The sequence below is a fragment of the Brachyistius frenatus genome, unplaced genomic scaffold (genome assembly GCF_029030835.1).
Source record: "Brachyistius frenatus isolate BFR_SWC_R1_liver_20210118 unplaced genomic scaffold, ASM2903083v1 Contig_4, whole genome shotgun sequence".
Classification (NCBI taxonomy): Eukaryota; Metazoa; Chordata; class Actinopteri; family Embiotocidae; genus Brachyistius; species Brachyistius frenatus.
In genome coordinates, this window is record NW_027210603.1 from 5,491,769 (window position 1) to 5,519,636 (window position 27,868).

The 27,868-nt window shown below is 40.9% G+C and overlaps 1 protein-coding gene across 1 annotated transcript; it reads right to left on the minus strand.

Annotated features, from left to right (window-relative positions):
* ptpra (protein tyrosine phosphatase receptor type A) lies at positions 1-27,838 on the minus strand. The gene is made up of 22 exons (XM_069712479.1): positions 27,390-27,838; positions 16,293-16,339; positions 15,970-16,051; positions 15,416-15,874; positions 10,992-11,091; positions 10,754-10,827; positions 10,165-10,301; positions 9,124-9,214; positions 8,795-8,871; positions 8,658-8,694; positions 8,452-8,549; positions 7,926-8,045; positions 7,566-7,732; positions 7,317-7,452; positions 7,054-7,203; positions 6,830-6,923; positions 6,606-6,682; positions 6,322-6,456; positions 5,617-5,742; positions 5,332-5,483; positions 4,820-4,955; positions 1-3,868 (listed from the first exon to the last, which is right to left on the minus strand). Exons 2-22 carry the CDS (start codon positions 16,311-16,313, stop codon positions 3,794-3,796), a joined length of 2,544 nt encoding a protein of 847 aa, XP_069568580.1. The 5' UTR covers positions 16,314-16,339; positions 27,390-27,838; the 3' UTR covers positions 1-3,793.
* Between the last annotated feature and the right edge of the window lie 30 nt (positions 27,839-27,868).

Below are 27,868 nucleotides of genomic sequence, written 5' to 3' on the forward strand. Positions count from 1 at the left end.
TTAAAATCTCAAGCACTTTATTAGGTTTGAACAGTATCTTGCTTAGAAAGGCCATTTGGCATTATATAATTATATATAATTTTATCATATATATAATTATATATACATATATTCAAATGTTGAATAACAAAACACTAGAAACAAACTTGGATTTGCTTAAGACAATTATACCAAATTAAAAATGGCCAAAACAAAACAGCTCTAATACATTTCAAAATGGTCCCGATACAGTTCAATATACATCTTTAAAAAAAATTTGAAGAGAGGGAGATGAAAATAAAATAAGCAAGGCAGCAGACAGGAATGAAATATAAATAACCTTACATTATGTACAAAAGGGGAGTGGGCATAGACCACTGGGAAACATGGTCCAAGGACAAAGTGGAAGAGGGAAAGAAAGCAGGAAGTGGACAGCAGAGTGTGGAGTTGGATAAGAGACATAAAAGATGTATAAAGGTGGCAAAAGTTGGATTCTGTAGTCTTCGTCTCAAGAAATGAAGCCGTTTATGATTTTTTTTTTCTGGGCAAAGCTCCAGGAATAAAGGGACTAAACGGGACAACTGGTTTCCCTTGGTGATAAAAGATGCTATTTGTTGGGGGGGGGGGGAATCTAAATTTTTGCTCAACATTCAGGTACCCATAACTGATTACTGTCATGGATCCCACATTCAACTGATATGGAATGAAATGAAGCCATTCAATAGAAAATAATTCATTAAAAAAGGGGCCTCAATGTTAGTTTGATCTACACAATCAAGGAATCGACATCTAGAGGGAATGTGAAAGACAGGATGACTGACCCAGTCTTGGTTTTGTAATAAAAAAATGGATTTGTCATTAAGTCTGCAGGCGACAGCTGAGTGAGTTAAGAAAAGGATGACAACGGTTCATCACACACTGACAGTAAAGTTTGGAGAATCAATTTGCTTCGAAAACCTACCGGTGAGGCACTTTTTTTTTTTTTTTTTTTCATTCACTATAATAGCGAGTCTCGTGGGTTGGCACAGTGTCGTGTTTAGCTGTCAATATGCAGTGAGACATTTGTGATCACATGATCCCAACACGCAAAATAAACCCATGTAATCTAAGCACAGACAGTAAGCATTCCCTCCTCCATTAATTAAACACCCTGTAAGTGACAATGTAAATCAATGCAGAACATAATGGCACCTAACTAATAGTGTGGGCACTTGTGATGCGTTGGAACAAAAGACAACCTGAAATGAAATGCGGATCACGATGCACAAACAGCCAACAATTTCAGTGACTGGTCAGTTAAAGGATCTGCTACTTGAAGCCTGGACAGGAGAGCCTTACAGAAGGCTTAACCGGGGCTTTGAGAACTGAAAGAGCTTCTCAAGAGTCCATATAGTTCACATATTCTAAAAACAAAGGCCATATCCTCATTCAGACCTCATTTGGTTCTGTAGTTTTAAGGGCTTTGCTTTTGGTGCAAATAGTGCACGAGTGTTCAAACAATCAACATTGATGCAATCGCCCTTCATGTACTTTTTAATGTAGCCACTATCAATAAATCTGATTGTGCTCCTTCCTTTAATAAAAGTAATTACACAGTGATAGGGTAATGTAGATTATGCACATGTATGGGGCAATTTTAAGTCAACATTAAGAAAGATTAAAATAGCTTGAACATTTTAATAATTTTCAACATTATGGCATTAGAGTCTACTAAAATCCAGCTCAGGGATGAAATCTGAACACTCCCACTATGGTGGGAGCTAAAACCACTTGTGGAGACGAACTCAAGGTCAATTTGTTCAATCTGTAAATTTAAACAATCCTGGCATCAGTCATTTCCTGAGCTGACTTAGCTGAAATTAGGAGTGACCTGCAGCCCTGCTGTTAACTGACATCATTTATCTTTCATTACAATCACAAAGAGCATCGCCCTCAGTAGTGACATCAGATGAAATAAAAAAAAAAAAATACTGTAGTTCAAATCTGAGTGTCCTAACAGGACATCCGCTCGGAAGAAAAAGAAATCAGAGCAAACATGGCATGGCACACCTCCACTGTTAAAGTAACAATGTATCCATTTCTGAGGAATATGTCAGCAACAGCATTCGAATAAAAATAAACATTCTTCAGCATCAGACAGTATTCATGGTTGGAAAAATAAAAGGTCATCATTCTTTAAAGGAGTGACAGTATGGCGTAGTGACGTGACGCTAATACAAAGAATAAGAAGTGACATTTAATCCCAGCAGACTCAAAGGAAACCCATGCAGGAAAGAAATGCTCAATACAATCTACAAGAAATACTGACTTGTGTCTGTAAACAAGGAATATGCTCTGTATATGGGATTTGTTGACTATGATGCACTAATAGTTAGTTGTGATTGTGTTGTTTGTGATTTGGCTTGTCAACATGATCAACACTGCTGCTGATATTGTAACAGACCTTAAAGTAAAATAAAAATCATTTTAGAGAAGCCTTTTGGGCTGTAAAGGACAAAAAACAAAACAAAACTTTATGTATTATCAACTTTCCCAAATTCCTTCTGGAGTCTAGGAATGTGTTAATTACTGATCCATTGACAGTAAAATAGTTTTCTCCTGCTGAACGTCTAAACATGGTTGGTAGAGTTTCTCAGACTCCAGAGCTACGTAACCAAACGAGTGAAGGACTTTGGTACTTGGCAGACAGAAGACAGCGATGTGTAAAAACACGCAGTCTTTGCTGCCAGCTTATGCTCCAGTTCAAACACACAGAGATGCTCAAAAAAAGAATGAATGGCTCCTGTTATGAAGTGTGTGTGTGTGTGTGTGTGTGTGTGTGTGTGTGTGTGTGTGTGTGTGTGTGTGTGTGTGTGTGTGTGTGTGTGTGTGTGTGTGTGTGTGTGTGTGTGTGTGAAAACCTGAGACTGAGCTACATCACAGAGATTCTAATCAACCAACAGTGAGTGACCTTTGAACCCCTGAAACCTAATGGTGACAAATTTAAGTGACTTGAAAATGTTTTTTTGCCAAGTAGAAGCAATTTACTCTGTGTAAAGAGAAATGGCTTTGACTGACTTTGTGTGTGTGCGTGTGTGTGTGTGTGTGTGTGTGTGTGTGTGTGTGTGTGTGTGTGTGTGTGTGTGTGTGTGTGTGTGTGTGTGTGTGTGTGTGTGTGTGTGCGAGAATGAATGAATGACTGGTAGTGAGCAACTTCTGGTACCACACACATGTTGCTACAGCGTGGCTCAGGCAAAGTCAAGAAGGTTTTAAGTGTCTGTTCCTAAAAAGTAAAAAAAAGTAAAAAAAAAAAAAAAGTAAAAAAATCCAAGCATCATTACCTTGACTCTGGATGTTGTACATTAGCCACCAAAAGCTTTAGATTTATATCTATATATATTTATATATCTATATATACCAATAAAATACATTACAGGTGCCACCCGAAAATGCAGCCAAACTCAAAACTGTGTCTAAAACCAAAGTAATAAGATGCAACACAGTAAGTATATATACATAAGGGGCGTGAAGAAGGAAAGCAAAATAGGGGTGAAGGGCTGTATTAACAACATTAAAAAATATTCAAGAAGGCATCTCAGTTATTTTCTGTGTCCGACTGCACTGCCCTGTCCTTCGGGCGGAGACCTCTTTTCCCTTTTCCTGCGGGCAGTTCATTCCATCCGCAGATCAGGTTGTGATGAGTCTTTTGCAAAGATCCGTCAGATGGGAATATGCAGCTTTCTGCATGGCAATGAATGTGTGTGTTCTAGTGCGTGCGTATGTTTGTATGAAATTTATGTAGAAATCCGTCCACCGAACCATGGAGGGGGGGTTCCTACTTGAAGTTGGCGTAGTCAGAAAAAGCGTCGATGTACTCCTGGACCACTTTGTAGCAGAACTCGTACTGCTCCTGGAGAGGGAATTAGAAACAGCCACGTCAGCTAGAGCCACCGATGTGTGACCTTTAATCCAATCATTCAGTCACTGAAGTTACTGATACTTAAAATACAAACAGCAGTACAATCCCCCTGCTGTAGTTTGTGCATTAATGATTTAGAAATGTTCCTAAAACTCTGCACAGATGTCACTTTTGCACTTGCAGTAATCACCTCTTGTACATGGTGCCGCTCCAAAGCTGCTGCTATATTCTGGCACTGTTTTTATTTATGGTCAACGTGTTGGTTTACTTTTATCTACGTTATGCAACTTTTAGAGAGAAGCCAAAGAGTTTCACTGTACCTGTGCACAATAACAACAAAGATCTTTCTGATTGTAATGAAATAAAGACTACATTATAATAATTACAATTAATTTCTGTCTCCAATTAAAATCAAACTAACTGCTTAAACAAAATAGTTTAACATTTTGGGAAATATGCTTCTAAGCTAAATTTGTACTCTCTGCAAGTAAGTTTTAGGTTTTGAAAACGTGTGTCTACATCTGCTGATTACAGAGGTAATATCGTTTATTGTTTAATGATATAAACCCTTTTTTTTAACTGCTGCCAAAATCTCATTAGTTGCTCCTTGGACTAAGCCCTGTGGGACAACAAATAGTGTGAAATAAACAAACAAAATTTGGTCTGCAATCAGTCAGATACATTAGTGTAAGAAACAATCAAAATAAAGGGTAAAGTTTCAAATACAAAAGTTAAAAACAATACAATAACAGCAACATCAACAGTGGCTATAAATCCTTAACAGTGGAAAACAAACTGCTGGTTTACGAATTCAAACATGTATTTTAGAGAATTCATATTCACCATCTGTAAATGTGAGGAAAGCACATGTCTCCTACTTTCTCTCCATGTTTTTGTCAAAGATCAACTTGTTGTATATTGGGCTTTTTGATGTGCTCTTACCAGTGTCTGCACCATGTGGGGTCTCTGCAGTCTGAGGCTCTTTACTGTCTGGAAGACATCCAGGATGCCTTCTGCCTTCACCCTCTCCAGAACTGTACTCAAAGCACAGAAAGTCCCCGTCCGGCCAGCACCAGCACTGTAGACGCACACAGGGACAAAAACGCCAACTTCAATGTATACACTACCATCAGCATGTACAGAAATAACCAACAAACCAGAGGCTTTGTGCTGAGTTCGAGAAGAAACATAGCAGTGGTTCTGGGAGCAGTTCAAATGTCACAAGGAAGAAGAGAACAATTCTTCAGAGATGTTTTTTCCTGTGATTTTAGAGCTGCAACAATTCCCCAGACACACACTACTACACATAATTACTGAAGGCATTTCCATGAAAAAAATAATAGAAAAACAATCAGTATAATCATCTTAAGGTCAAGCATTTGTTTTCCTAAATGTCCTTCCGTTGGTACATGTAAGTTTAAAAGTGGTGTGTGTCCATGTGTAATATGTCTCACCTGCAGTGCACTGTGATCGGGTGGTTGCCAGACTGCTGCTGTTGTTTCTGCACAGCAGCAATTATGTTGATCATGCCTTTACCGTCAGTGGGGATGCCCACCTCTGGCCAGCCATGGAAATGGAACTGACGCACTGCTCGAGCCTTGTTCTCCTAGAAAGATGGACGAAGAGAAGGAGGAACGATTTGATTATTAGCCAAATTGGCCTTTAAAAAGGACTATATTGCTTGACAATGTTTTTGTTAAGAGCTTCTGGTGTGTTTGTTTCATCGAGTCTTTTCTTACCCTGTTGTTGGTGACCAGGAGGTCACGCACTGTGTAGCTCTCACTCTCCTCCTCCCTTTTAAGCTCGATGGAGATGTCCCCATAGACCACCGCACCATCACTGGGCCAATACTGAGCGCACTTTTCCTAAAGGGCACATGAGGGGAACAGTCAATGCTTGACGACGTGTTAGGAAGTTAGGAATAGCCATGGTATCTAAAATGTCAGTGACATCCTAAGTTCCATCATGTGTATGCAGTCAACATGTTTACATGTTAATGTTTCTTACAGAGAGAAATTTATTCCAATTCATGATTTATTAATTGCATTAGTGAGGAAAAAAACTGACACCGAATCCACCACGTCTGCTGGAAATAATGGGATTCGGAACTTCTAATTCAACCAATCCTTGAATTTACTTTTACTCTTTGTTGTGGCATCAAACCATCGGGACATCTTTACTGCAAAGAATTTATATCACATTTTATTAAAGACATAAAATTAACTTGGAAATCCACATCAAGCTGTTTTGCTGAGATTATTATCATGTCATGCAAGATAGCATCCAGTTAGCATTGACCCTAATATCAATATTCTATTTTAGCCAGTTATTGACCTGACATCTAATACTGATGTCTGTATCTGCGCGCGCACGCACGCGCGCGCGCACACACACACACACACACACACACACACACACACACACACACACACACACACACACACCTGCCCTCTCTCCTCCAGCTCAGTGAGCATGACTATGGAGCAGCTTCTCCACTCCCAGATCATCCTCCAGAAATCCTCCATGGTGTGCTGCAGGGGCCCCTGGCTCGCCATGTATGCGTCCTTCTGACGGTAGCCCTGTGACCACATGGGAAGTGATTGAAAAGATCGAGTGATAGAAAATAAACAGAAAGAGAGGAAGGAAAGGTGGATTTAAAACACGTGATCGATCGCCTGCATTAATGAAATGAAACGATCCACTCTCATCCAGGCACTTTTACACTCACATCAATGAAAGAGGCATTGACGTAGTCGGTGTTCTCCTCTCCTCGTTTGACTGGAATGATCACTCTGTTGAACTCGTCTGGTAGAGGCAAGCAGAGGCATTTACCTTGATTAAAAACAGGCTTTAAGAGTTGCATTACACATCTGTAATTTCAATATGGGCATAAAACCATTTATCACAGCATGTGGGCACAGTTACAGCAACACCTACAAAAGCATTACTCACATGGAATGATCTGTAGGACTCTGTTCTTCTTCATGTTGACAGGCAGGTTGCCCGTCCTCATCTTGTCATTCTGAATCTTGATGGATGTCAGTTTCTAGAAATCACAACTCAAAATTTAGTTGATTTGCAGTTAAAATTTGTCTCCTAACCTTCCAGTAACTTGTTCTTAACAGAATGAAACGGAGAAGAACTTCTCTTTGGAGGAGTAGAGCACACAAACAGACCTTAAATTCAGCCTCTAGGCCATTGCAGCCAGCTCCAGGTGAGGGCGCATAGAGCTTGGCCAAATGGGTCTCCAGAGAGGTTACCTCCAGCTCCGTGTCTCCGTACAGGTAGTGCTCTAACAATGCCTGGAAGATGAAAACGTACTGCATCTGTGTGAGAGGGGGAGAAATGTGAAGAGCAGGATGGAATTAAAGAAAATCAATAACAAGTGCTTCAGAATCCATCTCTGATTTAATGATTTAAGTGTCAACAGTAGACTTACATCAGTCTGGACCATCTGACTGCGCTGGGCTCTTATCCTGGTGACAAACCCGAACACATCCACCTTCCTCTCTGCGATCATCATGTCCAACATGGCATCGATCACGATGAAGGTACCTGTCCTCCCCACACCCGCACTGATGCACAGAAATATGATCTTGTGAGTTTTGAGTGGCATGCAGACGAGCACACAACACAATAACGGCGAGACACAAATTGGAGGATCGGCGTAAACAGACGCACACTTTACCTGCAGTGAACAACAATGGCCCCAGCGTACTGGGGGTTGCAGGCTTTGACTTTCTTGAGGAACTTGAGCATGCCGATGGGGGTGAAGGGCACCCCAAAGTCTGGCCAGCTGGTGAAGTGGAACTGAGTGATGAGCCTTTGAGGCTTCTTCCCAGAGACATCTCCCACCTGAGATGCAAACAATACAGATCATAGGAGGAGTCACAAGGTTCCCATCTATGTCACTAAAACTAAAAGTATCTTATTTTGATTTCCCTTAAAAAAGGCAGCAAGGACTAACTTTATGCTTAAATTACTTTCGATAACACTTAGTAAAACTACTTTAAAACCAGTGCCCTGACTAATAAGATGTTTGTGGTACCTGCTGGATGCAGAACTTGCGGATGGTGTAGTCCACCAGAACCATCGTGTCCTCTACAGACACGCGGATGTTCCCGTATGTCCAACAGCCCTGGTCCGGCCAGTACTGGGCACACTTACACTAAAAAACAGAGAGTTACTTGAGACCAAGCACACTTCCAAAGCAGTGCGCAGAAGGAAAGAACAGCCTCAGTTACAGAATTGGGAAAAAAAAGAAGGGCAAGAACACAATGAGGTTATCTGACCCAACTCTGCTGTATCTTTGACAGAATGAGTACAGTGACAAAGCAAAGAGAGTTTAACATAATGATTTGAAGGCAAATAATTGCTTCCCTGGATCTCACATAAGGATTAACATGGGGGTTTAAAAAGTAAACATTTTATTTAACCTCCTCAACTGCACGAATATTCTATACAAATTGCATTAATGTAGTGTTTGATATTTAAAGAGGCTGTTTTAAGATCTTGTAAAACATAGTATCTCAATCCAATCATCATCCTCATCTGTCCAGCTCCAGCCAGCCTACCTCTTTTCTCTCCTTCAGATTGGTCACCATGACAATGGTGGCTGTGTTCTGCTCCCAGATCATCCGCCAGTAGTCATTTACAGTTTCCTCCTTTGGCCCTGAAATATTGAGACAGATACAGCCATCCAAACGATTAATAACCATGTCTATTAGTCAATAACAGCACCGTTTGTTTCTGCTCCGATGCGGTTAGGTGCCGACCTCACCTTGAGCTGCGATAAACTTATTCTTCTCTTGGTAACCCTGCAAAAACAAGAGATCAAAGAGAGACATTGGGATGAGTCGATCATATGTGGAGCAGAATTGTTTCTTATGTAAAAAAACATGTTGCGAATATACGAACATTTATGAAGGAGGCGTTAATGAAGTCGGAGTCGGGGACTCCTTCCAGAGACGTCAGATGCACTCTGGAGTGATCATCTGGGAAAGAGAGCAGGGGACATGTTCAGGATCAGCAAACGGAGAAGAGGAGCACAGACCACAATGAAGATACACATGGTGCATTACAATTTTTCCCAATCCCGTTCATGTAGTCCGACACTCGATTATGTCTTGTAAAATGTCCTTAACTGCCAGCTGTCTGATGTGAAATATGATTTTGCAGATAAACGTTTCTGAATGCTTAAATTAGCAGATAAGAAGTCTGTTTGTCTGCCTTCAGTCGTCACTTACATGGCAGGATGTTGACATATCTGTTCTTTTCTTTATTCTCTTCCTTGGAAGCAGCGTCACATGATGCCTGGATGGGGCAGACTGGCAGTGCCTAAACAAAAGAAAAAATACATTCAGATAAGAGAAGAACAGACAGCTGTGAATCAGTCTCAAGATATGTGACCGTACAGATAATTTTCTGCTGGCTTCATGTTTTTGCTTACTGTGTCAAATATTTGGTGTGTGTTCTCAGAACATCCTGGAAGCTCCTTAACTCTGTGGATGTTTGGGCTTTAATCCAAAGAGTTTTACACTGATTTATTCACCTCCCATTTAGCACTATGCCGGCAAATTATTGCAAACAGTAAAACTAATGAATTAACTTTTTTTGTCAGCTGTGCCCCCACATCCCTTTATTTAGCATTAATTCCTTCATCAGCACCACTCAGCATGTCCCAATACTGAATGCTGAATAATGATTTAAAAAAAGTGTAAAAAAAAAAAAAAGTGTAAAAAAAAAAAAAAAAAAAAAAGTCTCCTAAAACTCAATGCTTATAGCCATTTGATCAAGTTCACATTTGTACTACTACCATTATCAGTGGCAACTGCTGTCTTTCATCAAGTCATTTTAGCCGTTTCACCTGTTGGTTCTTGTTTCTAGCTAATTATTTATTAGTCTTAGGTAATCATTTCACCCATATATCCATAAATTTTGAGCTGATTTTATATATATATCATCCTCTATATACCGAGTTTACTGTAGCCAGAAACTCACTGTTAATTGAGACTATGGATTTACAAGTAAATCATACGCCAACCTGTAATCCTTTTTGGAGAGGTATTTTCCTTCTCCATAAAAATACCTGGATGTATTTTTTAATTGACTAATTTCTGTTTCGTCTATCTTCTTCAGTCTTTTCAAGTACCACCTGGCAACTAACACCCCCTGATGTACAAGCATCCCTTGTTCTGAATCTGTAATTTAGGCCTCAGAGCTGCAGGTTGAAGATTAACCTTGGGCTCAGTATGTTATCAGCGGGTGTTTGCTTGAGTGTGCCGTACATTAAACTCCTCTCTGAAGAGCTTGTTGTCATCAGCCATGCGACGGTTCATTTCTTCCTCGAGTTTGTCGACGGGAAGAGGTGGGTACTTCCTGTTTGTGCTGGGGGAGCGAGCCAATAGTGGCACGCTCTGGAGTTCTGCACCAACCAGCAGGAAGGGAGGAGGCGAGAGTGAGGAGACGGGGAAGGAACGGGAGGGGTGAGACAGGTGGAGATAAAGACACGGGATACAGGGTAAGAACATGGGAGTGGAACGGTCTTACATCATGTCACACTGACTTCATCCTTCACTGTCTCCTCTTACAATGCCCAGCAGAGGGCGATGTGAGACAACATTAAAACAGGAGGGAGCTAACTGCAGCTCTGTTGATTAGGTAATCACAGTGAACAAAAGCTTCCTGCCAACCAGTGAAATGTTATCAGTTAGGAAAGAGAGATCAATCAAGGCTTATCAGTAAAAACTCAGTCACAAGTCTGGTCAAGCTGGCTGTTTGCCAATACGACCAAGAGCAAATAGGTGTTTAGCAAGAATGCATCTGCTGACAAATCCAAAGCGCACACAATAATGCACGTGTGTGTGTGTGTTTTACCTGTATCATCTGATCTGCCATTGGTCAGCCTGAAGGAGTTTGAATGGCTCCCTGCCTGCTTGTACTTCTTAAACCTGTCAATCAACAAAGATCAAAGTGCATATTAATACACACACGAACAAGTAAACACACAGTCTCACAGCAGAATGCCAATCAGCCATTGCCATGGTAACAGCAGCACCTTAGGCCCTCACAACAAGTCTTTGTGTCTGAAGAAAATCCACAGTGTTTCACCAACCTGAGCATGTAGAGGATGATGATGATGAAGATGATGACCAGCAGGGACGATAGGGCCACCATCACGGCTATGATTGGCATGTCATCAGACTGGCTGTCGCCTATATCCAGGATACAAAGAAAAGGCAGAATAAATTATTTGTAACACACATTTGACTTAAATAAAAATAAAAATAAAAAATGGTGCCTCAATATTATGCTAAACTCCATTGTGATTACCAAATGATTATTTTTACACTATACCACAAAAGCTTGGCATGCTGTGTTAATGTAAATGTGAATGCAATATTGTGTGTTTTTAAGATACAAAATATGTGATTTGACTGACTTTACCAACAAGCTGATACTAACTTATTTGAAATAATAGCATTTAGGGATGTAACTAATAGTTGTTGTGTTCTTGATGGGCAGATATTTGAAGATTAATGCCACACTCATGCCAATAAAGTAATACGAAGCTGCGGCTGGCAGCTGGTTAGATTAGCTTAGAACAAAGACTGGAAATTGAGGGAAACATGTAGCCTGGCTAAGTTAAAAGGTAGGAAAGTCTGTCCACCCTCAAACAAACAAACAGAGCCAGACTCTAATTAAAATGTTTAATATTCACAAACGTACAGTATACTGTGGTAGAAAGTGAGTTTTAAAGGGGCTGAAAGGTGTATTAAGCTACTTCAGACGGAATCAGTTAGTTGTTCCCTCTTCTTTCCAGGAGGCAACAATTTTATAGAGCCTGACTGATACATTGCCCCCAGTATAATTGGGCAATATTGGCTCATTGACTCATGGATAAATCAGTACCGGTTGGCTGATATGCGCCGAAATGATTTTTTTTTTTTTTTTTTTGCAGAACATAATGTGGAAAAGGTTCCTAAGGTAAATTTGCTCTCTTTCTGTTGGTTTTGAATATATGTATTTACTATTATTAAATTCTCAGTGAAGTTCACTGATTTGGTGCACTGACATCAGAGGGGACAATAAACCCTAAAATATCCTGTTTCCATTACATATCTTTGTCACAGGACTTGTCTAAATTGTTCAATAACCACATTTGAGGGATTATTACAATAAATGGGTGTTGAGATGGTATATAGAAAATATAGATATATTTTTTGAGTATCACCCAGTATATCGATATCAGAATTGGCCCCAAAAACCAAGGATCAGTCATACTCTACCATCTTTGTAATAAACTCAACAAAAGAAACGATTAAACTATTTATTTAATTAACCAATTACCAAAATCACTGTATTTTAGTTTCAGTCGACCAAACTAATAAATTAACATACTTAACATCTCACAACTTAAAGAATACTGTAATATACATGTAGTGTTCATTGACATTCATACAGGACAAAGTTTCAGATAGTTTAGGATTATAAGGTGACCTCTTTCAACAAAAGCCTGTGTTTGTCTCTTCCATTACGGCCATCCATGTTAATATTTTATTGGCTTAAAAAAACAACAACACGCAAATGGAGAGTGCAACAGGTTGCCCCTTAGAGTGAGCAGATAAATCACAGTTTAACTGAGAGGGTCATCCCTCAGCTTCTATCACTGGCTACACCATGCTGACAGCAGACAGAGGGATGGTATAAAACACTGAAACATTTAGTACGCTGCCTGTGAATTTAATATGAATTATTAAGAGTGTAAATGTTAAATGCTTTCGACATGTCAAAAACAAGAAAGCATGTGGACCAGCTGGATACTGACTAGTGGAAATGGATTGTGGTCACCAAGGCTTACTGTTACAAATCAGACATTACACAGGTCCAGTTATATATTCCTTACGATGCCTCCTGTAGATTATAATGGCTGACCAATTTGTATATGTTTCCACCACGTGCACGAGTTACTGGTTGAAGGCAACCCTGTGGTCTTCCCGGTGACCTTTCACTGCTACAGTTGGAACAAAAGACATGAGATTTGCCTGAACAACAAAGGGAATTTGGTGTACAAAAAAAACTGGCGGCCGTTTGTGTGCTGATGACTGGTCAGTAAGACACATTAGGGCACAACAAAAGAAGAGATTTTTCTAGAAAACTACACGGCGATGATGGTGGTGGTGACAATGGAAAGACAAACTCAGCTGTTCCATGGAGTGACTCAAAATTCAAGAGAATTCTTAACGTTGCGGACAAAATATGCTGCAAAGAATGCATCGTTTGACTTCATGCTCTGTGTTCACTTTCTGGGGGGAAGTATTTTGGAACGCAGCCCAGTTGGGTTGCATTTTCACACACAATTCCCAGGGCTTTTCAGCGTTCTCCCCGGGACAATGTGTACATTGAACAGAGCCGGAGCACAACAAGCTGTGGGTATCATGTGGAAGTGACACATCCTCGACTGACCTAATGCTCATTTAGAACTGCTCAAGGCTTTCCACACGAGGCTCACAGACACCCAGAGGGACACAATAGAGCAATTACATAACACCTATGAACCCGGAGTGATCATGTTATACAAGAGATGTACCATTGAATGCAGCGCTGCCACATCTGTTGCATTTATGTTGAGCAGCAATGCAAGCTTTTCTGAACCTCTACAACTTGGTGGTTGTGGTTTTCGACCAAAATATTATCCATTCTTGCAGGATGACTCAAAACATACCTTTTGTTATTACAATCTATAATAAAACCATCTTTCCAAATCAGTCAGTAGCATTTGATAATGATTTTATTTCTCTATAATCACGTAATATGAATAATTAATGTAAAAGAAAATGGTGGGGGAGTCAGGTTACACTATCAAGCACATCACTGGGATGGTCAGTACACAGGCACAAAGATGCTAAAAAAAATAAGACCTCGGGTTTAAAATGCTGGATGCTCAACATACAAGCTTGTATTAAATAAAATAAAGAGGTTACGTGCACAGTGTCAATGTCTATTACGAGAAGATGCTTCCTTAAAACAATGCGCATGTCTCTCACCTACACTATAACTGCTAACTTCCTTTTCCACTATATACCTGAGCTTAACTCCGGCCGAACACCAAAGAAGAAGACCTGTTTGTTTTTAAATAGAGACGAAGCATTCGGCAGAGTCTGGGTCATCTAGTCTGGTGGTATTCCGATTCTTGTGGATGATTGGTGAAATGCAGGTATGTCACGTCAGGATATTTCCAGCGCTGCTACAATGGAGTCTAAAAGCAGAAATGTGTTCAACTATCTTGAAATATTAAAGGTTGCCTTTTGACCAGAGCTCTTTTTAGCTATTGCTATAGCTGTACCACCTGAATAGCACCCAGCTAAAAGGGACATCAATGCTTTAGCACTCTTATGCGTTTTTAGAGTAAACCATTCATCTGTGGTGGTTTTTTTTATTCAAGGCCTTATTCTCATGAAGTGTCATATCCCAATTGTCAACTTTTACTCTACTTAAAGTAGGCTCTGTTCGCACAAAACATTAAAACGTGTTGTCGGTGATCTGATGACAAGCAGGAGTGTCTAAAGACAGGCCTGAATGCACTTAAAAGGAATAAAGAATTCACTGGGATCTCAAACGCAACTCTGGAGGAACAAATTCACATGAACCTCTATGCATCATCATAGTGTGCCAAAAACTGGAAAACCCTCTCTGACACAGTTGATGATCTGTCTGTGAGCAACAACTTGAAAAAAGTTGAAAAATATAAACCTGAAGCAGAGTACACAAAGCCATGAGAAAAAAAAACAGTTGGTCAGTTTTCTTCTTGGCAGCAACTGCAGCTTTGCGAGAGATAAAATCAAACCTAACAAGAGAGCAAAATCCAATCCGAGGAGGTGCCTCAGATTAGGGATGTATTTCGATACGAACTCGATGCCAAGATTCTGGAAATGTGACAGTACATGTTTTTCTATGGAACCAAAGGTACCGTAGGTACTGTGTAGGTAAGAAATAATGAAAAATAACAAATACATGTGGAATGGTGGTGGAAAGTGCAACAAGTCTGCTGTAACTTGTAAGGAACAAAAAAAAGTTTTAATGGAATGAACACTGGCAGGTTTTGACCAAAATCCAGAATGCAGAGCAGCTCAAAAACAGACATCCAAATCTGTGCACAGAATTCATGGTAACGAGTGCCAGTTGGTAACTTTATGTTTGCAAGATATCCTCAATCCAATATTGTTTGTGAACTGGGACCGCTGCCTCTGTTATAGGCATACATTAACTTTTTTTTTAGGCTGATGTAGCCATAGAGCCTAATTTAACTTGCCTAACGCGTTTTTAGGGATGTCTTCTTGTTCCCGTATGTCAGCATTCATCTCTTGAGTACGTCGTTATTACTACGGACAGGAATGATGGCAAAAAATACAAGAAATAAGACTTAAACTGCAATAATTGGGAATTATCCTTTAAGTATCTTAACACTAAATCTTTCCTTGTGAGGTCTTTACGTAAGACAAAAAGGACAAAGTGGTCCACACACGTGCCAACACTCACCATGTGGTGTAGGGTCTGGGGGGATCCCTGGTTCTGGTTCTGTGGTGGACTTGAATATATCCTCGTCGATATCAGTCTTTGGAAATGGGTTGTCTGGAGTTGAGGCTGTGGTCTCGTTAACTCCGCCCGCCGGGGTGGGAGGAGGGGGAGGCTCGGTGCTTGGCGGTGCCTGAGGGGCATTGGTTGGGGCTGGAGGTGGGAGAGGAGGGACAGGTAACACTTGCACCGTGGCATTGGGACCAGGGGCTTGTGCATCTTCATCACCAGCTGGGCTTGTGATGGTGGTGGCAGCGGCGGCGGCTGCTGCTGTCATCATTGTTGTAGTTATTGCCGTCACTGGGATGACGGCAGAGGGGAGCGTGGTGGGTGGGCCCGCGGGGGCTGGGCCATGTGCGACTGTGAAGTTGAGGGAGGGTGCGTTAGGAGGGTCTGTGGGTTTGGTAGTGATATTTGGAGGACCTTAGAAAGAAGAAGGCAAGAGAGGGTCATTTTTCATTGTGAAACATTCAGCCTGAAAAGGTGGGTACCGTAAAAGCAGTGGACATGGTTCGTACTTGTGATGGGGACATGATCCTGGGCTGAGGCCCCGAGGGCTACACCGAGCAGCAGGAGCAGGGGACACACACCCATTCTGCCCTACAGTGGCACCACAAAGAGACCAAAAAATATTCGTCAGAAACAACCTACAACTTCAGTGAAATCAGTAATAAAATCTACTCAATCCAATTTTTTCAAATTAGAGATTGAGAGTGTATGTGTCAGGTATATTTTTTTTAATCTTCTATCCTAATCCTACATGTTCAATCATCGTAAGGAATTTAAAATAAAAATGAAATTTTGTTGTGATGTTGGCTTGTGTGTGTTAAATCTTGTTTACCTGAAGAAGCGAAGTTGGCATCAATCACTCATTCGCACAGCGTGGTCCTGGAAACCAACAGAGACAAACACAACACATTTAGTAGTAAGTCAAAGTCACGGCGAGGCACAACTGCTAAAATCACTTTGGTTTTGCAGCATTTTTGCAAAAATGTCAATAATTTATTATCATAGTTTGTTAACTTTCGTAGGGTCACATTGTGCTGAAATGTAATATTATGTAAAAATTCAACTGTCCAAATGAATGATTCCAAGACAACTGCAGTTAAACAGTAATTAAATTAGTTACTCAAGTTTTTACTTTACACTTTTAGCAGTTTGACTCAGGCGAACAAAGTTCACTGCACTAAAGACCAGCAGGATTATTTTGAAGCCCATTTTTGCCCGCATTTGCCTGACAGTAATAACTGAAAATCTTAATATTATATTCATTTCAACCATATCACATCCACATTTATGTTTGTTTTTCCTCTCAACAGGGTTATACCACACCATCATTTTCCTGACACTGAGCCTTCGTCACCCAAAGCATGACTAAAACAGAATTAGTGTCACACTTAAATTCCTGCTGTGACAGTGACTCACCAATGAGGACACAGTTCACCCACACTGATATGTGGCTGAGTGAGAGGAGAGCAGAGGATAGGCAGACTTGGAGAAAGCATGACGGATGCCGAGTGGTTGGTCTGCCTGACTGTCAGTCTTGTGTATAATCACAGAGTCTGACTGAACTGTGATAATCCCTGGACCTAATCCCATGGTCTTGACCCTGGAATAATCCAGCCCGTCTGCCTCTGCTTATAAAGATACTTCACCACTGGACTAAGCCAAACACTGCAGCGCTACCACACACAAACCGAGGCCTGACACCACAGATTATTGCATCAGTGGGCAGAGGACAAATTGGGTGCTAAAAGCTCTAATAGTGCCAGTTACCAATCTTCTGCTTTTGAACTGAGCTCATTCATTGCAGTACTTACATTTTGGTTGTAGCACAGGACTGTTTGGCTGTGACTGCAGCCAGAAATGGGGCATGATGAGCAAGTTATGTGGTCAATGAGTATGCCATTAACCTACAAATCCAATTGTTGCTCTCCCTCTCTCACCGTCACCCATCCTTACATCCATTTAACCAACAATTGTCTGCTTCCTGAGAACAATTCCAACCCATCAAAAAAAGTATTACTTCAATCAAAAATAAAAAGTATTTTAAACAGTAATCACATTTTGTTTTGTTGAAAATAATTTTTTTAGACACCATCATTTTGGCAACATTCCCGTCTCTTTTTTTTTTTTCCAAAGAGATAGCGACAGGATGATTATCTGCCCAATTTCAAGACCTATTTCTGAATTTCAGGAAATTCTTGCATCAGAGTTGTCAAGACATCATTGTTATTGATTAATTTATGTTTTTTTTTTCCTTAATTTTTTTCTTAATCAACTGTATATAAGATGTCAAAAATTTTGATAAATATACATTACAGACAGTTTCCCTTATTTTGTCAGGCTAATGTTCAAAACCAAGTGACGTCACCCATTGGTTTATGAACTGTTGTTTTGAAGCATTGAGTCTGGCGGTTTTGCTGTCACAGTCTTCGTTTTTTTGGAGCCAGAAGTGTCATATGTGGAAAAGCTGAGGAGGAGTGAAGGGTGAATTTGAACTGAGAACACCATGTCCACCCACCTATAGTGGAAACCAGATTGCACTTTACATATGTAATTCAAACTAGACACGCCCTCAAACATACTTATTTGAGGCCTGATATCTAATTAATGATTTAATTATTTTCACCAGGACCATCAGAACAGTCGATCAGAAGTTTAGTGAATGACACCATAATGATTTGTGGAAAATATGTTTTGACTTCGTATTTTTCACGAGGGAAAAAAATCCAAATAATTTTTGAATGAGGGTTTTTTGGGGCCATATATTCTTTTGGAGCCAGCTCCTACTGGCCCTCAGTTGTATTGCACTTTAGCTTCACATTTTCCATCCTGGAGAGTACAACCATTTTCTATTCCAATACCCAAAGATATTTAGTTTCCACCTCCATATGACTGAGGAAACCAGCAAATCCAATTTGAGCTTAATTTGTGCTAAAAAAAAAAAAATAAAAAAAAATAAAAGAGCTAATTATCTAAATCATTTTAAGAACATTAATTTTCTCTTGACTGAGTAATTCATTAGCTGAAGGTCTAATTATGTCAATAACAACCCAAAGAGCTTTTATACACCCTTAATACTTTTCACAGTGTACTGCTGAGACACAGGCGCTTTGTCATTCTGGCTCAGTACTGTTACTGTTAACATCAGATTTTTAACTTGGCTAGTGTGCGACAAGTGTGGTCACAGCACCGCATTGCGTCTCCACTGTATCCACAGTTTGGACAGATTTCAGTTAAGCCATAAATCAAAGTGCATGTTGCTTCCTTTGTCTCCTGTCTGGTCATAGACATAAAACAAATCCTTTGTCAATCCAAAAAACACATCACAACCCTAAACTCCTACCTCGACTATCCTCCTCCTCAGCACTTATTAACAGGAGTGACTCAACTTTAATATACACGCTCAGTGACTGTACTGTTCTGTGAGAAATGGCATTATACAGCGTTGAGTATCAGGATTCATTTGATGAGAGACTTTGGTTATTAATGGGTATGTTTACATCAACAAGCTTCTTTTAGTCACCTTTACTTAATGAAGCATGACTCATTGTTTTGTGTGTGCCATCCAGTGAGGCTGCATGACGTGTCACTGTGTTAGTGTAAGTGATATAAGCCAGTCCTGTTGCGAATCTTCAGATGCTGCAGGAGCCTGAGAGGGTTTTATCTAGAAACTGTGTAGTGCCAAGAGTACAACTCCCCACGGATGCATCCTAATGTGTTTTGGCCTCTTGAGAAGTAGTCGTCTTTGAGTGTGTATGTGTAAATGCATGCGATTCTTTTTTCAACAGACTTGTGTGTTGGTTGAGGACATCATTCATTTAATAGGTACTGGGCAAGTGCTTAGATTTGTGCCACTTTTAGGTTCAGTGCAGTCAGAGCTTTCTATTTAAAAATATACTCTAGGTGATGGATCAGTGTAACTCACACTTAAATGTGAATGTAGGAGACAAAGAAACTATGAGTGTTCAATGAAGTCGTTGTTTGTGTACTTACATGAATCCATTAAGGTTTAATTAAACCACTTGTTTGGTGTGCTGACCGAGCTCTAATAACATTTCAACTATGGTTGATACACATTTTGTTTCTTTCCTGTTGTTGACAGCACAAGACGAGCTTCTTCTGACTACTCACTAGTCACTACCTCTTTTTGCTGATTTAATCTCAGGTTTCACAAGCAGATTTAATTGATTAAGCAGTTTTGTCCTCAAACTTGTGTCTTTTGATCGAGCCTCCTTCTCTTTATGCAATACAGCCAAATACTAAGAAGGAGAGTAAATTTCTTTCCAACAGTTTCATCATGCTATATTCCCTGCGGAGGAAACATGTTCATGCCCATCTATTAGGGAATGAATGTACCGTATTTTTCGGACTATAAGGCGCACTTAAAACCCTTACATTTTCTCAAAAATTGACAGTGCGCCTTATAATCCAGCGCGCCTTATGTATGGTTACTTGTTGTGCTTATTGATCGATTTTATGTGGTACAATGCACTCAAAAATCTGTCAAAATGTGTAAGTACGACTTTGGTAAGCAACGAAGCCGCTCCGCTCAATGGATATTCGGAGCATTACGGTACGCTGTGTCACTACCTGATCGGCCCCGTAACAGGAATGTAATGTCTAAACTAAAAGTGCATTCATGTGAGGCAGCCCGCGCCCGGAGTTTGATTTACCGGACTGTGTTGTTTTGCTTAATGCGCCTTATAATCCAGTGCGGTTTATGTGTGAACATAGACACGTTAATTCACAGTGCGCCTTATAATCCGGTGCGCCTTATAGTCCGAAAAATACGGTACTCAAAAGGTAGTCATGCAGCTCACGCTCTCCTGACTTTGTGCTTGTGTTGTGCAGCCATGTGAGTATTTTCTTAGACAAGGCAGAGCACTTAGCTATAGGACAGCTCATCCCAACAGTGACTGCTGTAAAGGACTCGCACTAAGTGCAAAACTGTGACAGCTTTCTTAAGGCTATGACATGCAACTTCAAAAATCAATAGTCTGCTGGGAATATATAAAGAAAAAAAAAAATCACCCAACAGAAATATATTAAGTTAAGATGGAAGTAAAATTTCTTGCAGGGACACCTTTTATTTCCCCTTTGTACTACAAGCTTCCTTAGAGAGCACACCGCCCTGGCTCAAATAACACTGGTGTAACTTGGTACTTGATTTTTTTTCTTGGACTGGTTTATTTAATTATTCTGATATTTTCCAAACAAATATTAGATATTTTCTGGTCAGCATTAGCCAGCTAACATTAGCCACCCTTAGCTACTATTCATACCAGACCAGGAGCTCAGTTTTAATGATCAAAGCACAACTGCATTTAGGGCGTGTCCAAATCTACTTTTATTAGTTTAAAGACCAATAACCTGAGTACAAATAAGATGCATGGTTCAAAGGGGTGGCATTAAATTAAACCAATCAGTGTCCCCATTGCTCTTAAAAGCCAGATGTGCTTGTTCCTTGGTGTACTGCTATCCTAACAGCAGATTTATCACGAGAAGGAAAGAACGCTTCACTGCAGAGGAAACAGATCTGTACGTGCACAAATTGAGCAGATTGATGAACACAATAAAGATTTTTCACATCATAATCTTAATATTATGCATGTTGGTGCGCTTCTGCATCTCCATGTGTGTGTCATAAGCAGAGTGTATGTAAATTGTGCACCTGACTATGTAGGTACATACTACTATCTTAATATTGCCCTCTTAGAATAACAGTAAAATACTGCACCACTGACTTAAGAACAGATTTTTGTTCCTCAATTACTTCCTGCTGCCTCAAAATAGCAAAGCACAAAAAATGTGTCCTATTACACCTCACTTTATGACCAACACACCCATCGGCACTCAGATGGGCACAAGTACATTTGCTATTTAAACAACATGGGAACTAGACGGGACAATTCCAACTGCTTCAATCTGACACTGGGAAAAACATTTGCATTGCATTTTGCGCCGGGCGTAAATCTGTGAAAGAAAAAAACCTACTCTACATTAATCTGCGCAATAGTGCGTTTTAGTGCTTATGAGTTTAACTTCTGAGTTATTTCTCCTTAGAAAAGTTGTGCAGTACCACTTTGGCTGTTGTTACAGATGTTTATCAAGCATCTGTGGCATTTTCTTCCCCTTCAGTTTGAACCTCTTTTATCTGATTGCATGTGAAACAGGCAAACGCCCCCTTGGAATAAAGAAACCTGTCCATCTTGTTTGATAGTGATACATAAAATAAACAAATAAAAGGAAAGGAGAAATTCACGCACAGAGACCAGAAGCATGTTATACAGTACATGGGCAACAATCTAGTCATATAAGACAACATATTGAACTTCAAAATCTTTCCATATTGATTGTCAAAGTCAGCACCGCTGTGCAGAGCTCAATGCTCGCTGAGCATGAAAGTCGTGAGCCCAACTAACCAATGAAGACAGTTGCTGCTCTGCCTGTGGCCAAACGCAGAACTCATAGCATCACTCACTTGTGAAAGGGCTGGGCTGTTCCCATGCCATTTCATTCACAGTGAAAGGAACACTTATAGGTAGAATATAAAGGAAGTCCAATTACATCTCCATGACAACCAAAGGCCAAGACGCTAGATCAATGAAAGGTAGTCATTTAATATGGCGAGTTCCCACTCAACACTGTGGATTTCAGACATGTACAAGTACCTGTGACCTCAGGTGCAGTAATACTGGTCTTTTCCAACTGCACCAACATGAATCTATGAAATTCTCTTCAGATGGATTTTTAGGTGAGGATTGTACAGGGTTACAAATGTTGCCAAAGACTGTAACAACTACTACAGCAGAGTGAATCCTCTATTTTTAGGATTATTGTTTGAAAAAACACAAGTCACAAGTCAACAAATTGTATTTAAAATTCCACGAGGATAACCCGAAGCAAGCGAGTGATTTGGAAACCCAGCCGACACCGAGCCTACAGGGTTTACTGATACGACACCAGCCGTGGTGGTCAAGGGGACTTCACCATTCATGCAGAGAAATATTTTCCTCTGGCTTTCTTACAAGGCATCCTGCTTCACTGCTTGCTGTAGCGCTGGATAATGCTTGTCTGTCTGTCTCCATTCATGGCATATTAATACTGTTTCTATGTCTTCAGAAGGAGGGGGAGAGAGGGAGAGGGGGAGAGAGGAGAAGAGGGAGAGGGGGGTCTGGGGCAACAAGAAAACTGTGAATGCTTGTCTTCACGGGAGGCTGAAGTAGGCCTAACTCAGCCGCTAGGACTCTTGCTTTGGAACAGACCACAGATTATATGTCCCCAGTGCCACATACAACAGCCACAATCCTCTGGACTTCCCTTTCTGAGGGATACTACTCCCTGCTGGTGTGGTTTGTGTTCCTGTTGGCTTCATTCATGAGCTGGTGAGTTGATGAAAAGCTGGGGAGAAGCATGGGATTACTATTCTGGCTAATCATAAGGGCAAGAGTGACCGCTGTGTCTGTTATTAAGCCTGTAATGATGATTCGGTTCCATCAGGCTGGTGGGACCAAGAGAACTCACTTGTTTCAATGAGTGAAAGCGGTGAGTCAGTGAAGCTCTGCTCTGTGTCTGTTTGGTTGTGGGGTTTCTCACAGAGCATGCCAGGGGCCTCTCAAGCTTTCCCACATTGGACACAGAGAGGATGTGGAGGCGCAAAGCATGGCCTCTCCACAAAAACCACTGTGACCTTGAAGTATGGTGTGAGGCCAAACGGGCAGCTCAAGGGCCACAATGAAACTCGATTCACCAACACTTCTGCCCTTTGAAACTTAAAACACCAAAACTGATCTCTGGATCCAGCGTGCAGCGAAGGCTGGACATCCTTTTAAAGCTGCTTCTGTTTAGAAAACATAAAATATTTAAGATTTTTGTATTCTTTTCTTAAACAAGGGTTAAATGAAAGAGGTATTAGTGGAATTAGTACCAACACTCATACATCAGCACTATCATCCACTAGTGAACGGCGCACTCTGCTTCTGTATGCAAGTGTAACAGTAACAATATTACACTGTAAATATTAGTTCAGTTACAAATAGCAGCCCTGTATCGTTATATACTTAGGGTAGGCCTGTGCGGAGACCTCCTGCTGCTCTCTCTCATCTCATGCTGTTTTAACGGTTTTTTATTTATTTATATATTTTTCAGTTTTTTTGAATTATGTTTTCATTAGTGTATAATCACCTGCAACTAAGAATGGTTGTGTTTTCATTACCTTAGAATGAGACCTTCATATGGACGCTGGCTCTCTTCCATGTTGCACCGCCATGTTTTTAATGTAGCCCACGACAGACAGAACCAAACACTGTCTCTAAAGAGGGCTTTTCTTATTTTTAGGAGTTTCATAGACAACATAGATTCTCTGACAGAGGGGACGAGGGGATCAGTTGGCTGCAATCTGCAACCTCATAGCTAGATGCCACTAAGTCCCACATACTGCTCCTTTAAATGAGGGATTACAGTGAAAGTTTGAGTCCCTTCTATTCCCATCTGCTGCCAGAGATGATCACATCCAAACAGACAGACACTAATGCAAAAAAGTGTAAAAAGTAAAAGTGGTCAGTAAAGAAAATGGTCCCCGTCATTGTTATACCACTTTTTATGTAGTTACTAAATGATTATTACTGATTTAACACTGCGTAATTAGTTGTTGGTCTAGTTGCACGTAATTATTAACCCTGTTGGGCTGCTCAATTTGGAACAACGTTTATTATACAAGCACATCACATGTTTTCAGATTGATTTTACTTTACTAGAAGACAACCCATTATGTACTTGTCCAAATACTAAACACAAACCAAAGAAACAAAAAAGGGAGACAATAAAAACATTTAGAATATATAGTATAGCCTAATCTGCTAAGATTTAATAACTAACAGTGTAGCGGAGTAAAGGGTGCCATGCTTACTTAACATTTACTTGATTACATGTACTTCATTATTATCCACCACTACTAATACCAACAAATTTGAAACAATGTCGAGCACTGCCCTAAAGGCAGATTAAGTGATGCTGCTCAAAGCTCCTGCCACACTTTCTGGCTTTGCTTCAGTATCACAGGTTCTATTACAACGTTACCCAAAGTGACAGCTCGATATCTGAAGTGACCATCCTACTGCACTCATCCCCTCCTTTTCCTCTAAAAGATAAGAAACCCGCCTAAGATGACAAGACAATCCTCAGAGGCTTGACTTCAGAGCGACGCTGTGACCGTGCATCCCTTTTCTTCTATGTGAATTTTTAGGTGCAGTATTTAAAGACTTCTCAAACTCTCTTACAAGCTCTTATGGACATCTTTTCACAGCAGAGCAACAGAGGTCTTGGCGGCAGGCCGATGCCAAAGGCAGATATAAATATTTATAACTACAGCTCTCAACTGGTTTTGAATCTAATCTGAGTTTGGCCTCAACTGTGGAGGCATTGTTTAAAAATTAAATTAAAAAAACTGAAATAAAAGACGATAAACACAACATGACTAAATTTGACATTTTGCTCAGTTCTTCTTTTTCCTAAACAAAACCTGAAAAAAAAGGATTTTGAGTGCACTAGGTAATGAATGGTGGCCACATTAACAGCCGTACTGTATAATAATCAAAGAATTTATGTCATTCGAGTAATGATACAGAGGGGCAGCCTGGTGGGATCCTTTACGTGGAGGAGTGTTAACATGCCGTGTGTGCCAAACCCAATTGTCCTCCATCCACAACTCCATTAAGTGCCATTATCCCACATTATGGCAAAAGACAAACAGTTCCAGGCTAAAATAAACTCTAATGACGAAATACGGAGGTGGCAAGCAGATTTTGACTGACCTGGATCCCACGTGAGTTTACAAGATTAAAAAGAACTCCTTAAATACAAGTTCACACCTTGAAGTCAAATGAAAAGACACAGCCTATTATCTCAATTCCTGTGGTGAGCCAGAAACATCAATCATCACACATCAAAAGGATGTAAAACAAAGATTTATTCAATAGTTTGAGGGGGGGGTTACATAATTACTACTCGGCATCTGCAGAAGGACAAAGTAAAGCTGACTGGAGGAAGTCCTTGTCGTCAGGCAAGATACTGGATTTATGAGTCATTACGAGTCACACAGGTTTATTTCCTGTGTTGCAAAATAAATGTCATTAAGGCTGAACTGACATAACATGTAGCTGCAATCAGGCTCCATAATGCTTCAGAATCCTCTAAATGCAGCAGTGTTTATCCCGTCAGAGGCTGAATTACAGTGCTCTTCCACAGAAAAACATGGCGTAGGTCCACAGGTGGAAACACAAATATACCTCCAGCCCCACCCAAAAGAGCCAACTCATGATATTGTGTCAGAGGCTCTGAAATTGTGAAATCTCACAACACAGAGGTGATTTTTTTGTTGTTGTTAAACATCCACCCATCAAAACAGCATGCAAAAGTTCCCATGAGGCAATTTCAAGCTATACTTATCCTTATTTTTAGAAACTTGGCCAATCATGAAAAAACAAAAAGTGTGGTGTGAGGATCACTCAAGCTCCTCTGCTAAAAAACCTTTCAGCTTCCTGAAGACAGAAATAACTTCATATTTCTTAAAATAGGTTGTAGAAAATATGGAGAACGAGCAAGAATGAGAACAGCTCTGACTTTCTCTGTCGTATCGCTAAAGCACACTTTTCTTTCGCCTTTACATGGTCTGACTTTGATGAGATGGCGCTGCTATGACAACCAAAGATGGTTTGACAGTTTTTTTTTTTTTAGGTAGACATGTTCAGGCCTGACAGAGGTCAAAGGTAGGCCTGAAAGAGGAGTCACATTAGGATGTAGGTGGTGCAGCTTGAGTTTTGCACTTGGATAGTGCTACATGACATGACGACCTCAGTGAAGCATGCTGTGAGGAGGCGCGCAGGGCGAGGTGTGGCGCACATCAGTGAACTGGACCAGGTGCTATGAGTGGAGCTCCAGGCCGATATCTCAGACATGGCAAGCCAGGCTCCGCCATGCCATCCTCAGCCTCCTGATGCGTCTTTGCTCTGTCTTCAAACTCCTTTCATGGAGTTGATTGTTGACTGTTGTGTTCACCGATTTTCTAAATCTAATTCCCACTATTTCTCAAGGTAATCTGGCCCTTTGCAAAAAAAAAACAACCAATGAGCTGAGAAATCATAATTTACTGTCCAAGTGAAAGCAAAGTAATACATGATAAAAAAAAAAAATTAAAAAAAAAAATCCCAAGACCCACAGGACTGAAATGGTATGCTTGGTTACACCCAACACTCAGAGGGAGAGGAGAATATTAATCATTACAACCCCCCAAAAAACTTTGGGAGAGTTTGAAAAGGCGACTGCACGCAGGAGACGTTCCGTTTCAGAGGAGCAGCAGCAGCAGAAGAAACACAAAGCAGGCGCTGTGATTTGACAGAGCATACATGTTAACGTTAGGGCGACCTAATTCCAGTTGTGGGTCGCATGAACCCCTCCCCCCTCCATCCCCCCCAGCTCCCCTCCCTCTCTGAACGTGTAATAACAAAGCATTGATCAATAAAGTGTACTTTCCAGTGAGGCAGCACAGACCTGACTAGACCCCCCTCTCTTTGTTCCAGTGCCAGCGCAGCAGCATCTGTGCTGCCACAACAAACCTACTTTTGACTTCTTAAATGTTGTCCTCCTGAACATCCCCCCCCCCCTTTTTTTTTTTTTTCTTGAGAGCCCCCTTCGCCAAAATTTCCCTCCCTGCCTCCGAGCTACTTCTGAAATGTTGCAGCGTTACAAGGAGGGTTGCAACTGTTCAACACTACTTCACGCTGGCATCATGTAACGCCGCCTGTGAGGCTAAACCTGCGGGGACAAAGTGCTTGTTTGTGGGTGACACAATGTTACAGCGAGAGGAAACATGCTTCTCCAGCGACGTTGTAACAAGTGTGATTCAGCTCTGCGCAACAAAAACAAGAAAACTCACCACAACTCCTGTAGCGCCCAGAGGAAACCCGGGGTGGGGGGAGAAGAGAAAATCCAGGCCAAGCAGGAATTGATCCTCTCTTTCTCTTCCACGTTTTTTCAGCCCCGGTCCCTGTCTCCACACCCCAGGAACCGAGAGTGTGAGCGGGGTGGGGGGACCTGGGTGATAGCAGAGGAGGGAAGCACGGTCTGGGACACACACACAGCCAACACTTCGAGGTCTATTTATCTGCTAAATCCAAGTAAAGAAGTCGCCCTCCCAAAAAAATCTGTAGCTCGCCCTTTCTTATCGTCTCGTCGTTAGGTACTTTGTTTGCCTTCCTGGATGTTAAATCCCCCAGTTTCTCCGCTGTATCCGGGCGCGTCGGCCGACTATTCTAGTCCGCCATGTTGTGTGTCTGTCTGCATAGGAAGAATGGGAAGCGAGCAGCAAATTCCCAGGCCAGACCCCGTCTCTTCTCCACTCTGCCTCTCCATAGC

Bases quoted from the DNA above. Each gene is read 5' to 3' on its own strand.
- ptpra (XM_069712479.1), bottom strand. From the start codon at position 16,313: ATGCCAACTTCGCTTCTTCAG. The intron at 8,695-8,794 runs GTTCGTATATTC...TTGTTTTTGCAG, and splicing joins TTAACGCCTCCTTCATAAAT to GGTTACCAAGAGAAGAATAA. The intron at 6,457-6,605 runs GTGAGTGTAAAA...ATGTGGTCACAG, and splicing joins TCAATGCCTCTTTCATTGAT to GGCTACCGTCAGAAGGACGC.